The 14,518-nt window shown below is 41.2% G+C and overlaps 1 protein-coding gene across 1 annotated transcript; it reads right to left on the bottom strand.

Moving 5' to 3' along the window:
• Window positions 1–864: 864 nt before the first annotated feature.
• Window positions 865–3,802, bottom strand: LOC140466682 (potassium voltage-gated channel subfamily A member 1-like). Its single transcript, XM_072562142.1, has one exon. It carries the CDS (start codon window positions 3,535–3,537, stop codon window positions 1,945–1,947), a length of 1,593 nt encoding a protein of 530 aa, XP_072418243.1. The 5' UTR covers window positions 3,538–3,802; the 3' UTR covers window positions 865–1,944.
• Window positions 3,803–14,518: the final 10,716 nt, after the last annotated feature.

The following is a 14,518-nucleotide window of genomic DNA, read 5'->3' as shown; positions in this document are numbered from 1 at the left end:
GAATCAGAGTTTGTAAGCTATTTACAAAATTCATGCTTAACATTATGCAATTAACATCTGAAAATAGCACAATAGATTCAGGGTTCAAAGTATGGATTGCTTATCAGCAGAGAGCTTCCTGCCAATCAAAGTAATGTCATTCAGCAAAGCAGAGAATACTCTGATAAGCTCACAGTGAAGTCAATATTTGTAGCTCTTTGTCGATACTTTTTATAATTATCTGCAAATTTAATGCCAAAACAGCTGCATTAGAATGAATGATCTTGTCTATTTGTTACGAATCTAGTTAGTACTTTGATAATTTCACAATGTTCTGTAACTCAACAATTGTTTATGTTTAAAAGGGTTACAAATAAAATAAGTTGTACCCTTTTTAAATCTTTGTTTTTGGTTTATTTTTTAAGCAACGTAAGTTTTTAAAAAGAAATGGTAAAACACTAACCTTCGATCATGTGCCTGCAGCAGTGAGCCACTCACAAGAGACAGGTGTTTTGTCCATTTGAAGACATGGGTGTTCTGAATATCAGTTCAGAATCTGGTAAAAATCCTTCCACATCACAAGATTTGTTTCAAATTGTTATAGATTTGCGATAGGTATAAGGCAGTCCCTAACATATAATGTTGTCCAAACGTTCACTTCCTCTAAACATTTTCACAAGATAAAAGACGAATCATAGCAAGTATTAAATCCAGAATTATTTGTGATCATCTAAAATGTGTTTCCAGTTCAAAAATACGTGTTGATTATCTTTTGTTGTTTCATCGCTCTGTAGTCTCAACTTTTATTACTTCACAGTTCATGTGTTAAACTTCAGGTATTTAATCCCAATCTTCGTCTGTTCTCATAGAACCCAGTTTTGCAGATTTACTGTTCAGGATAAATATGCAGATTTTAAAAATGTTATTTTACAACAGTAGTATAAATCAATGCATTTACTTAGGTCATTACAAATATGATCAAGGGGATCCTCAAGTGAATTCCTTTGGATATTTGTTTGCATTAGATTATTTGCAACACATTAAGTGGATGTACAATAAGCTCTGACAGCTCTACCAGCAAAGAGAGAGTCTAGAATTTCTCCAAATGTGGAAAACCAGCATAAAAAGCTGAAGTTGCTGATTTCAGTCCCCATAAATATGAAGTAAGCAAGGAATGTTCCAATTATCTAAATATACTGTTCAGTAATTCTTGTATGATCTGTTAGAATTTTGTCCCATGAAGACTTTGAAAAATATATTGCGAACAGAGGAGTCCCACATTGTCTAAATACAAATACGATTTTTGTCTTCTTAAGAAAAAAACTCTTCAAACAAACTGAATTTCCTCTCTCTCTCTGACGGTAGCTACATTGTAAATAATACAAACACTGTTGCGAACTTCCACCATGACAGGCTTTGATGCGCTTAAATACATTCCCACCTCCCACCCCTACCGCTTAATTTTGTACGTATGTATGAAACAAAACATGAAGGAATAATCCAGGAAACAAAGGATTGAACAGTCCATGACCTTTCTTCTTCACAGCAAAAGAAAACTCAGCTAATTCACACCTTCCGCCGCAATAACAAATTCAAAAAACACTTATGGAACTTGAAGACTTTGCATTTGTTTCCAATTAGGTGAAGGCAAAACAACTAAAAGACGGAACAGTTGGAACTGTCCACAAGCTCCAAGCTGTCCTATTGTGCACCTGTAGAAAACTGGCGTCTCATCGACAACCCACCCTCCAACAACCCACCCAAAAACAAATTTAAGAAACAGTCTACCATAAATCTCTTGGAATGTTTCTGTCTGATAAAGAACGGTGTATAAAATTGATATTTTCTTCTCGCTTAACTAATCTAACCTCTGTGGTTTGTACATATGTTGGGTGGTTTTTGTTTTGTTTTCAACCCCAAACAAGTCTTTCTGTGGAGAGTTGTCAGGTGGAAAGTGGCCGCGGGTTACAGGTCGGTCTCTGTATTTGGATCCAGACAGAGCGCGTACAGAGATTTCCTGATGTCTGGGGCACTGTTGGCCTTTAGGTGGGCCCCTGCGCCATTGTTCACCCCCTCACTGTTCTCCAGGGGTTTGCCCAGGGAGCTCCTGCTCCTCTTCAGTTCCTCTGAGTGACTGGGCTCGCTGTCCGTGTCGTCCTTCAGGTACTGAGCCTGCTCCTCGTTGTCCGTCTCCCGGTGGTAGAAGTAGTTGAAGTTGGAGACGATGACGGGCACGGGCAGGGCGATGGTCAAGACGCCGGCGATGGCGCACAGCGAGCCCACGATCTTGCCGCCCATGGTGACCGGCTTCATGTCGCCGTAGCCCACCGTGGTCATGGTGACCACCGCCCACCAGAAGGCGTCGGGGATGCTGCTGAAGTGGGAGCGGGGCTCGTCCGCCTCGGCGAAGTAGACGGCGCTGGAGAACAGGATGACCCCGATGAAGAGGAAGAAGATGAGCAGGCCCAGCTCCCTCATGCTGGCCTTGAGGGTCTGGCCCAGGATCTGCAGGCCCTTGGAGTGGCGGGAGAGCTTGAAGATGCGGAAGACCCGCACCAGGCGGATGACCCTGAGGATGGCCAGAGACATGGCCTGCTGACCATTGGCCTGCTGCTCGGCCAGCTCGGTGCCCAGGGTGATGAAGTACGGGATGATGGCCACAATGTCGATGATGTTCATGATGTCCCGGGCGAAGACCGACTTGCTGGGGCAGGCCAGGAAGCGGACCAGCAGCTCCAGGGTGAACCAGACCACGCAGGTGGTCTCGATGATGAAGAAGGGGTCGGTCAGGCTGTTACTGCTGCTCCCCCCAGCCCCGGGGCTCTGGGCGCTGGCGTTGTGCGGCGAGGTCCTGGCGCTGTCCCGGTCATCACGGAACTCGGGCAGGGTCTCCAGACAGAAGATGATGATGGAGATGACAATGACCAGCACCGAGACGATGGCGATGCCCCGGGCCGGGCTGGAACTCTCCGGGTACTCGAAGAGGAGCCACATCTGCTTCTGGAACTCGTTGCGGGGCAGCGGCTTCTCCTCCTCCTTGATGAAGCCCTCGTCCTCGCGGAATCTCTCCATGGCCTCGGGCCCCAGCTTGTAGAAGCGGATCTCGTCGGCGAACATGTCGATGGAGACATTGACGGGTCTGCGGATCCTGCCGCCCGACTGGTAGAAGTACAGGATGCCGTCGAAGCACGGCCGGTTGCGGTCGAAGAAGTACTCGTTCTTGAGTGGGTCGAAGTAGCGCATCCTCTTCTCCGGGTCGCCCAGCAAGCTGTCCGGGAACTGGCTCAGCGTGCTCAGCTGGGTCTCGTACCGGAGCCCGGCGATGTTGATCACCACCCGCTCCGAGCGGTTCACCTCCAGCAGTTGCTGCGGCAGGTTGTCGACCGGAGGAGCCTGTTCCACCGCTTTCAGCGGCCCCGCCGCGTTCATCTCGCCCGGGCCAGCGCTCACAGCCAGGGGCGCCGAGATACCGCCTCCTCCACCTCCAACACCTCCACCTCTCTGACAGCTCCCCAGAGCCGCTCCGCCGTCCTGCAGCTTCACCAGAGCTAGGTCCATCCCCGAGCCATTAAATAGACAACAGGGGCGGCTGGCTCGCTGACTCCCACATCGTGCGGGAGCTGATCATTCAGCGGAACACTGCCCCACACACAGACACACACACACACACACACACAGAGGAAATCAGCACTCCCCACCCCACAGCAAGGCACAGAGATACATCAAGACATTGCATATAGCAGCGGAACCCGGATGAGCAACAAATAAATCATGTTTGCTGCTCTCTCTCCCTCTGACGTCGAAAGTGAGCAGCAGAATTTATCACCCATCTCCCACCCCAGACTCGACCCCTCTACTAATCCCAATGCATGCTCCCGAACCCTGTCCCTTTCCTCCTCTTGCCCGCCCCCTTCCCATTCCCACTCCCAGAGACCAGCCAGGTACCTGCCGTGAGAAGCGAAGTCTGCTCGCCAGCCTCAAACATCAACCCTTCTCCCACTTTTAAATGACTTCAAAATACAGATGGGTAGAATGTTAGGCGTTTTTTTTATATATAAACATACATAAAGAACAATGTTATTTCGTTTACCCAACATGGTGGTCAAAGTGCTTGCTGCAGTTGGGTCAGGGAGGTTTTGTGACACAGTGGGTACTGTCCCTACCTCTGAGTCAGGAGCTTGGGTTTGACTCCTGCTCCGGGGCATTGTCTGTTTCAGAAATGCAGGTCCCACGAAGGGTGTACCAGAACCGTTTCCCGGGAGAGAGCCTTGGGTCAGGGACAGTGTCCAGAATGGAAAACTGGTCTTTGCGTGGATATCAAATAAATCTCTGAATATCTTTTGCCGACTAATTCAATATATGGATATTGGTCTGGTAAACAACTTGATGGACACTGAAGATGTGTTCAAACCGTAGCCAATCAGGTCGATGATCAACTTCTGGTATGCCTTTAGCAGTAGAGAGTCTCCTGGTCAACCATGTTTCATGTGGGTCTTTCCCACATAGCCACTAGTGAAAGGCTAACCGCAGAATCACATGTAAGCATGTTTAGTTTTTCTGCCTCATATGTTACCTAAACATGTGAAGAAACTAAGGTTTTTATCGGGTCAGAAATTGAGAAAGTATATTGACTAAGTTGCATGGTGCTGTTTCTTTATGAAACGTACGGAGTGATTCAGTGGTAAATAAATTGATAGCGACCAAAACAAAACTAATGCAAAGTAATCAGGTAGGAAGATCCCAATTGATCGATGCACTAGACAGGAGGTTGACAGTTTGCACAAAGCACAATCTGTAAGGCAGCACACGTATACTGAGGCACGAGTTTGCTTCAGGTTTTAAAAGCAAAGATTCTTCAAAGAGAGGCTAAACACAATTATCTCATGAGTTTTAGGAATACAGACTGTGAAATACTAAGCACATTTAACCAGAATAGGTGCACAATTTGATAGTTCATAAATAACACGCTAACATAACAAACCTGTTTTCAGAAGATTGAGAGGTAATAAATGCTACCACCCCTTAAAATAGTGAATGGCATGAAGATTATTCATGCCAATAAATTGTATTTACTAACAGATTGAAGAAACAATTCACAATGTCTTGGTCTCAGAAAGGACCCTCGGCCATTAGGAAGTCAAGTGCAGGCTTTTCAGGATCTTCTGTACATTGTTCTGTCAGGATGATGGATCAGAATCCCAAAGTAAGAACACTTTGAACTTTTAATTCCAAAATGTGATTTTTTAAAATAAAAATGAGGACCTGCGACAGACTCCCAAAATATAGATGCAATTCAGTGCAGTTCAGAAAAATACTTTGCAAGACCCATGGAATGTCACACCTGCAGGATGTCGGGGAAATCACAAAGAGAGAGGCGTAATAGGAAGAGATAATGAGGGAGTTAATGTATAGCCCCCTTAGCAGAAAACTATCATTTGCAGACATATTTGTGTGTGTGTGTGTTATCCTTCCACTAATATATTCAAAGTGGTTACAACTGATTGCAACCCTGGTCTGAGAGTGTTAGTATGTGAAGGTTTGCTACTAAAAGAATCACCTACAAGTCATCCCTGCATTGCAGGTGAAAGGACTCTCTGACTATGAGTGCTGGAAGCCAGCCAGCTAAAAAAAATGCAAGAGAGGATTCTTTTGCTCTGAGTGTTACTATCCAACCACCATCAACATTTTGATTAACTTCAAATCCAATAATTCACTGTTCAAACGTCTATTCTTCATGGACCATGCAGAGAGACTAATCTACACCCTTTTTAACTTTTATCTTGTTTTATTAGACTCACTTTTTAAAAATCCTAATCTGGATGTATGTGTATTACTTTATTGCTTCTTTTCACATTAAGTAACAAATAAGCTCACTCATTTGTTAATTCAAGAAAGCCTGTTTAAATTGGCTCATTTTAAAACAATAATTCAGTCTGGAAGAAAGGATTCAGAGAGTGGAATTCTTTTTAAAATAAACTTGTTGCAACCTACTGAGGAGATAAACAAATAAAGGTGGTGAACCAGTCCATTCTACCTCACCTGGCGGCTTAGTGACTTTGGGTATCCATCTGGAACCGTAATGACTCGAAAAACCTCACCCACAGATTGATCAAAACATCACAAACTTTCTTCCTTCAGAAGATATGTGAAATTCCAACATTGGCAGTGATTTGGCATCTAACAGGGATTTGGGAAGAGATGGTAGCTGTAATGAGAGAATGGTTGCAGCCTACACCAATCTGTTGCTCTGCATCCCAGTGAATGCTTTTTCTGAATGTTTTTTTTTCTCAAGGTTTAGAATAAAATGTGTGAATAAGGAAGCCTGCTACTGATGTTGAACTTGAGTAGAATACAGTACATTCCATGTAGGTTTGTGTCCACAAACTGTAATGAAAAGGCGGTGGGTGAATTGAGAAGGGAAGCCAATTCACATGGGCGTTTAACAGATTAGAATATCCTAGCTGGAAATGTAATGAATTGAGGAGTTTTGCCCAGGGTCTGGTTGAAATACCAATATCTATAAAAGACTACTTGCCAGTATTAATTTAAGCAATTCTGTAGATTGAGTGAAGTATAGATAGTTAATGCTGGTTCTTACCATTGAGCAATTTATGCAGATTAAGGATCAAATACATGGCACAATGTACTATTTGGTGCGGATTAAATTTAAAGCAGATATATCATGTGTTTCTCATGTTATTCAAGCAATACAAAACACTAATAATGTAGAATAGGTCTCAGTATAGCACGCCATAAATCATTTTAGATTACATACTACAGTAAGACTGCTTCTGACTGTCCAGACAATTGTTAACCCCACCTGTCTGTCCAATTGAATGTTGAAAAGTCATATGGCACTTTTCTAAGAGCACAGAATTTCCCAGTATCTTCTGTGAATGAATTCCTCAATAAATTGATAATTTCATTCATTGTTAATTGAACATTGCTTTCATAGGATGACTGGCACTTCTGTTTTCATAACAACAGCACGTTTGAAAACTTCCTATTGACATTCTGAAATTAATAAAGACAGATATCTTGTGTTTCTTTTTCAAAAAAATCACATTTAATTGAAAGTAAAGATGAATGAATAATATATTCAAAAATCCTCACGCAATTGTAATATACTAGTGAACTTTAATTCCAATTTATCATTCCTTAATAATTTATTACCTTACTATTCAAACTTCAGTAAATTGCTATTAGATTTAGTGAATTTAATTGGCTAGTATCTGAGCAAAAATGTGCACACAATCTTTGCAAATCACATTCAAGAATGAATTCATATACTGTCCCATTTCACATTCATAATAGAGTGAAATCCTGATAGAGCCGACAATTGAAAAGCTGGTTTCTAGTTGGCTTACGGTCTTGGCTTTCCATCTTTCTGTTCTGCTTTTTCTATCTTGTGGTTCCCACTTTTGAGGATTTCCTAGTTTTCACTTTGTACTTCCAATTAAAATAGATGCAACAAAGGGGTTTCTTTGTCTCACATATAGAGCTCTCTAATTACTCCCATGAGAAACTAAATGCCTAGCTATTATGCATCAAAAAAATAACCAAGTTTAAGTTATCCCTTGAGTACTGCTTTTGTTGACCATCTGAATCAGAAATCATCCACAACTATTAATTAAATGGCACTTTCACTTTTAACCTTATCACTCTCCATTGATCTCCCAAGCTGTATCTAGACATTGTACCATCTCCATGACAAACAGTGGCAACCTAAAGGAGATAGCTTTTATTCATAAATTCTCTCATCTCACAGGACTGCTTGCATTCAATATGCAGCTGTGGCTAATAAGCAATGGGGTCAAAAAGATGAAGTCTCAGGTCACATATGGCACAATTTTATTTTTAGAACATTTATCATTGAATCCAAAGAGCTCTTAAGAAATTAACCCAAAATGATGAAGTTTTTGACCACTTCATTGTCAAAGTTGTATTGCCATTTTTAAATTCTGTTATAATAACAATGTCCATTTAAAAATGAAAGCCCCGATATTTGTATAATGATTACCTGATTAATGGCCATGCACAACTGTTTCTTGAGCTATATGAATACATGTGTATATGCTTGTGTGGCGCACATTGACAAGAATGTGACAATGACTCTTTGGATGGTTAACACTGCTTTCCCATTATCTAGGAAGTAATTGTCTCTCTAAACTCTTGAAGAGGCACCTTTTGAGCATGAATAGGTTGATTTTCTGAGCCAATAGTGATGTTCATTTCCCTAACAACATCCCTTGAATTTGCAATGGCAATATGTAGAATACCTAACTGTGGGCAGCTATGTCCTTTTGGAGTTGATCTACGCAATCAGTAGTGGTGCTGCTGCACTGTTGATGTTAGACATTTAAGTCCCCCACCCAGAGTATATTCTGAGCCCTTGCCAACCTCAGTACTTTCATCAAATACTGTTCATCATGGAGGAGTATTGATCCATTAGGGGCAGAGTTTGATAGTATATTGGAATCAATCGGAGGTTTCCTTAGCCATGGAATCTGAAGGTTCTGTTAAAGTTCCCAGAGTAACTCCCTTTTGACTGTATGTCACTGTTATGTCACCTCTGTTTGGTATGTCGTATCATTGGGATACGATGTACACAGAGATTCTGAAGGTCTTATCTGGGTCATTACCTGTAAGGTATGACTCCAGGCGTATGACTATCAGGCAGTTGTTTGATTGGCCTTTGAGGCATGTCTCCCAAATCAGGGAGTAGCCCCAGATGTTGGTAAAGAGGACTTCACAAAAACAACAAGGCCATGTTTGTCATTGTCATTTTAGATGCATTGGACAATTTCAGATAGTCCATTTGGTTTAATTCATTTGAGACGTTTCAGTGATGCAACTTGACAGGCTTGCTAGGCCATTTTAAAATCGAACACGTGCAGTCACATGTAAGCCAGACAAGGTTAGGATGGCAGTTTTCTTTCCCTAAATGACATCAGTGAACCAGATGGTTTTTCTATAACAATCAATAATAGTTTGACGCTCATTATTAGAGTTAATTCTAGATTTGTTTTTTTAATTCAAATTCTACCATCTGCTATGGTGGGATTTGGACTCAAATCAGCAGAGCATTACATTCATCACTGAATTCCTGATCCAGCAAGAATACCACTACTACATTGCCTTCCTTGTTCCAAGGAGAACAAGTTATAGAAGCAGACTTAAACCTGGTCTTTGTCTGCCTCATATGTGTGACCTTATGGGTATCTGTGGTCCATTGGCTAACAGTTGAAGCTTGACAAACATGATGGAAACTGTGTTCAAAAGGACATTGGGTTAACTCACTGTAAAGGGGGGAGCTGAAACAAGATTGCTGACCAAAGCAAATACCTGATGTTAACTACGGAAACAAATGCCTCCTGTTTATACAACTCTTGGACAAATAAGCTCAGAACTATGAGGGTCTTCAGCAAGGGTAATGACATTGAACAGTCTGGAAGACTGGGAGAAAACATATAAAAGAAGACACATCAAAGGCATCAAAAGCAACAACTTGAGACCAACTACAGTGAGAAGACCCTGAGTTCAGAATTCAGAGAAGTATAGACCTGTCAGAATGAACCTGAGCAGTTCACCACATACAGGCAGTATCTGGATTTTAGTCAAACAGTTGAATAATGTATTGATTTGTACTTATTAAGAACAAAAGACTTACTAATAAAGACAAAAGTTGCAGTAGATACTAATTTGTCTGTCCTTGATCTGTCATGAAAATTGAGACCGTGATGGAAAACCAGTCATTACGTAAGTCTGAAGTGGAAGAATTCATAATGGAGCAATAATTTGAGCGCAAACTATATATTGGTAGTTTTTGCAAAACAGCTATCTTTGTAAGGATGAATCTGACCATTACCTGGTAATCTGCTGACCAAATAGCAGTGTTGTACTGATTGTATTATGAGACAACTGTCAAGAATATCCTGCAATACAACCCATTGGTATATACAATTACCTTCTTGGATTTTAATGATTATCTAGATTAAATTTTTCAAACATGCTTTTTCCTATTTTACTGTCAAAGTTAATTACATGGAATTTTGCCTTTTAATATATAATTTATCAAAATGAATTAAATTTAGACATAAACATGGCAATATACACTTTCTTTCGATCCATATATTTCTTAATTAGAAATCAATATTTTCTATCTATTGCACAGTATTGTCTGCCAAGATCTATAAGTATGGAATGGCTGTAACCACAAAACTCTTCAGGTGCTTTCATATAAAACTGAAATCATTGGTCAATATGCTGCTGTATGACAGTACACTTTGTGAAGCAGGTTTGTTGCATAAGTAGCTAAATAATAGAAAAGTGAATTGGTGACTTTTTAATCCAGGCAGTGTAAATTTTTTTGATCAATTACTTTGAGCAGATATAATGACAACATGCATTTTCAAATCAGTTTTTTTTTTCAAAGGGACATTCCAAAGAATCAATTTGATGGAGTTTGCAGTTGGAAACATAATCAAAGGTATTGGCAGACTGAGTCAAGACTTTACTGTTCTTACCTCACTTGGTGATGCCTCCCTACATTATGCTGGGAAATGTAAAGGCTCACAGAGAGATACTATTCACTAGTGACAAGAGGAACAAGCCTGCAGGTGGAACAAAACGTGCGTAGGTAAGGGTTGCCTGAGAGCCCACAGTGGAACGTGCTAAAAACATTTGTTGCTATGAGTGCTTTAATGCCCTAAGAAGGAAAGAGAAGGTGAATACCTTGGGTCGGTGTGGACTTGTTGGGCCGAAGGGACTGTTTCCACACTGTTAGTAATCTATATCCTGATGTGTGTATCATGCTAATTTACTGGCTGCCTAATCCTGCACATCACTCCTCCCACCACCTTACCTAGCTAGAAGTACTCTCACTCTTCCATCTGGCAGAAGAGCCGGAAGCTTGTACACAAGCACCAATTGGTTCAGGAATAGCATATTCCCAGCTATTATTCAACAGATAAGTGGACTGTCTAACTTTAAAAAGTGCTGATCTTGCTAATATTTATCTTGCCTAGTGCAGGCCCAATGTGTCATAATCTGAATAAGTTATTTTTCACCCTATGGTATGAATGTTCTTGCTTACTATGATCTGCCTGCACTGCTTGCAAACAAAGCTTTTCACTACACTTAGCTACACATGACAATCAATAGATCAATCAATCAGTCTGCGTCTCCATTTGCCCATTCACCATCCCTGGCATTCAGTTTCAGCTTTATGCAATGCCATGCATTTCCACAAAGTCATTCTCAACTAATGTTCTCCATCTCTCAATAAACCTTATCTCTAGGACTGTTCTTCCTCTCCTTGCAGCAGAAGAGAGCACAAACATAACAGTAAGTGATTAACAGATGGACGAAACAAAGTAAGCCTCAAAATATTGAGGGAATCCAGGTCAGTACTGTGCCCCATTGCTGTTGCCCTGACCATTTTCATCTAACCAGTCCTCCTTAGTATTTTCACAGGAGATTCTGTGCTCTTTCCCTTATTCTGCTTACAGGTAAAACTCTGTGCTGTGCAATGTTGCACACCATATAGAATGTACAGCCTTGAGCATTCTGGGGAGCCTGGTTAGTGGATACTGAAGGATACTTCCTGATCTGTAGATACCCAAAGCACATCTTTTACAAGGTGACTGCTGGTCCAATAAGTCATGAATTGAGCATGTGGTCTTTCTCATACTGCTTCATGCGTGTCAGCAGCCTTGTTATAGGTGGGTACCTCTAGTCCTCAGGCATCCACCTGTAAGCCTGCTTCATGATGCCAAGCTATCAGGAAAGGTGGACGACAGCAGAATGGAAGCATCATGGCGGCCTCCTGCTAATCTCGTACACATTGGAATTAACATCTTTTATATAAAAATGAACATCTTTTTATATCTCAGCTATACAATGATGGACTGGAAGTCCTTGCAGTTGTTGAGAAATCCTAGAGGTCTGTGTTTTCCTTAATTGCCACGTGTGAGAAGCCAATTAGAGCATCAAATCTGAGGATTAGCTCATTCTGACTGACATCATTACAGGCAAACTTCACATAATTGCCAGCCCTGACACACACCATCAGTCGACTGACATTGAGCTTTAGGGGTCACTAACTGCAGGATCCTCCAAATGGCTCCACAGAGCCCTGGAAGGATCCAGAGACCAGAGCTTGAGGCCAGTGAAGAGTTTGACAGCCATGGTAAAGCTTGGTTACCAGGCTCACTTGGTAATAGGTCTTATTTTAGGACGTTGCAAATGTTTGACACCATGTAACATTGGACCGTGACATTGCTGAAACTCTGAAGTTCAGATATTTCAGGGAAATGTATCCTTGACCTGGAGACCCTGTCTGCCTGTTATGGCCTCCTGAACACATCTTTCTCATGATCCTCTCTCTGTCGCTCATGGACCTCCAAATTATTGATACTCTGGCTTTTTTTTCTCATTATTGTCCTCACCTAAAGTCTAGAAGTGGCACCCATACTGATCTAATACAAACTACAGATTAGATGCCCAATGTATAGATGACATCTGCAAAGTTGTAAAAGCAACTTGACATCACGAGTATTCTGAACAGAGTCTTTCATACAAACAGGCAGAAAAGCAGGCTATTGGGATATTTCCATGACATATCTTCAATTGGCATTGTGTTCTCACACTGCTCCTACTGACAGTTGTCAGGAACTCTAGAAAATATGAGTTAAATTACAAAAGCCACATTGATATCATTGCAATTATGTTACTGCTGTAACTGAACAATTAAAATACTGAGCTAAAAAGCAAAGAAGGATGGATGTAGAAAATTTAAAACAAAAAGACAAAATGCTGGAGAAACTCAGAGGGTCTGGCAGTATCTGTACAGACAAAACAGAGCCAATGCTTCAGGTCCAGTGACCCTCTGGGATTTCTGCAGATCTCAGCAATTTGTATTCTTGAACTAAAGTATTTAAATTAACAGCTTTCCTTTCCTGGGGAGATTGTGCATACTAAGCTGGAGGTAGGTGTAAAAATCAGTGGGTTGGAGCCAGCTTCCTGGTAAGCTCGCATTTTTCTGGACTTAACCTCAACTCACATCTGAACCCATTCACTCACCCAGGTTAAACAATCTCCCCAGTGCTAGTACTTTCTAGCAGGGCTCATCCTCCAGAAATTCAGCAGAATATCTTCATAAATAACAATCTACATTGGTTCTTTGGAATATGTATTATTCATCAGCTGAGGCCACAGCAGGCAATGAGAAAATTCTCACAGAAATGCCATCAAAATCCATTCTCAATTTTTTGTACTTCATAATATAAGTAATTTCCACTTACAACCTCAAATGTATGAACCCTACAAGTGAATGTTATGACCATGTAATCACAAGATATGAAGAGACACAGATGTTCACTATGGATGGTTTAAAACTTTTAAAATTTAGACTGGTCCTACCTGAAGAGTGCATTTGCTTCTGTAATATCTATCCTTTCATGGTGGTCTGTCACGAGGCTCCGTTTCACTTCTGACATCTGCTGGTTCCATTCTTTTAGTTCTTCTCCACAGGGGGAAAAATAATCAACATTAGGAGAAAGCTCTTGAGGTGTTAAATCTCAGCAACTCTGCAAAAAAGGTTAGTTGAAGACTGTTTTGGATAATCCTGGAAAGTCAATGCTCCTATTTATCATCTTAAAATTAGCTGCTAAAATTCTCCTGCTGTCTTATACAAGATTTTATGTTGGCATTTTCCACAATGAAGCCGGAAAACGTAGACTACATGATCATCTGTAGGATTGTACAGTAAACATATTGTGATCGTCTGTTCAATCCAGTACACAACTCCTCAACAAGAAGAATTCTTTCTATTTATTTTCCCTCAGGGTAAGGAAGCTTATTGCTTTCTGTTTAACGGGTTGAGATTATGGGGCCAATTTTTAGCATCAACAACTTCCCCTCACAGTATTACTGGAAAAGAGTTTGTGCACTTGAGTTATTGCAATGTTGCTTCCTAATCTGAGTTTAGTTTCTCTTATGATGACAGATGTCATCGTAAGAGAAACTGAGTGAAGATCACACTTTAGGTTCTATTGTCATGATTTGGAGATGCCGGTGTTGGACTGGGGTGTCCAAAGTTAAAAATCACACAACACCAGGTTATAGTCCAACAGGTTTAACTGAAAGCACTAGATTTTGGAGCACTGCTCCTTCATCAGGTGGTTGTGGAGTAAAACAACTACCTGATGAAGGAGCAGCACTCAAAAAGCTAATGCTTTCAATTAAACCTGTTGGACTATAACCTGGTGTTATGTGCTTTTTAACTAGGTTCTGTTGCACACTAAGGATATTCCTCAACCAATTCCACTGAGGGTTAATTGCATTTGCCATCTAGATACAGACAGAAAAAGTCAGCAACTCAATTAAGACTAGATAGGTTTTTACAATCTATCCCCAATGACACTCAACCCTCCAAAACAGCAAAAAAGGAGTCTGATGAGCTTTCGGAGCTGCAGATGAACTGGTCAAACAGCCTCCCCTCTCTCAATATGGAATTTCACATATGAGACAGTAAACA

Source organism: Chiloscyllium punctatum, chromosome 44 (genome assembly GCF_047496795.1).
Source record: "Chiloscyllium punctatum isolate Juve2018m chromosome 44, sChiPun1.3, whole genome shotgun sequence".
NCBI classification, from domain to species: domain Eukaryota; kingdom Metazoa; phylum Chordata; class Chondrichthyes; order Orectolobiformes; family Hemiscylliidae; genus Chiloscyllium; species Chiloscyllium punctatum.
The sequence above is the reverse complement of the archived record's forward strand: the minus strand, read 5'-3'. Positions and strand labels throughout refer to the sequence as shown.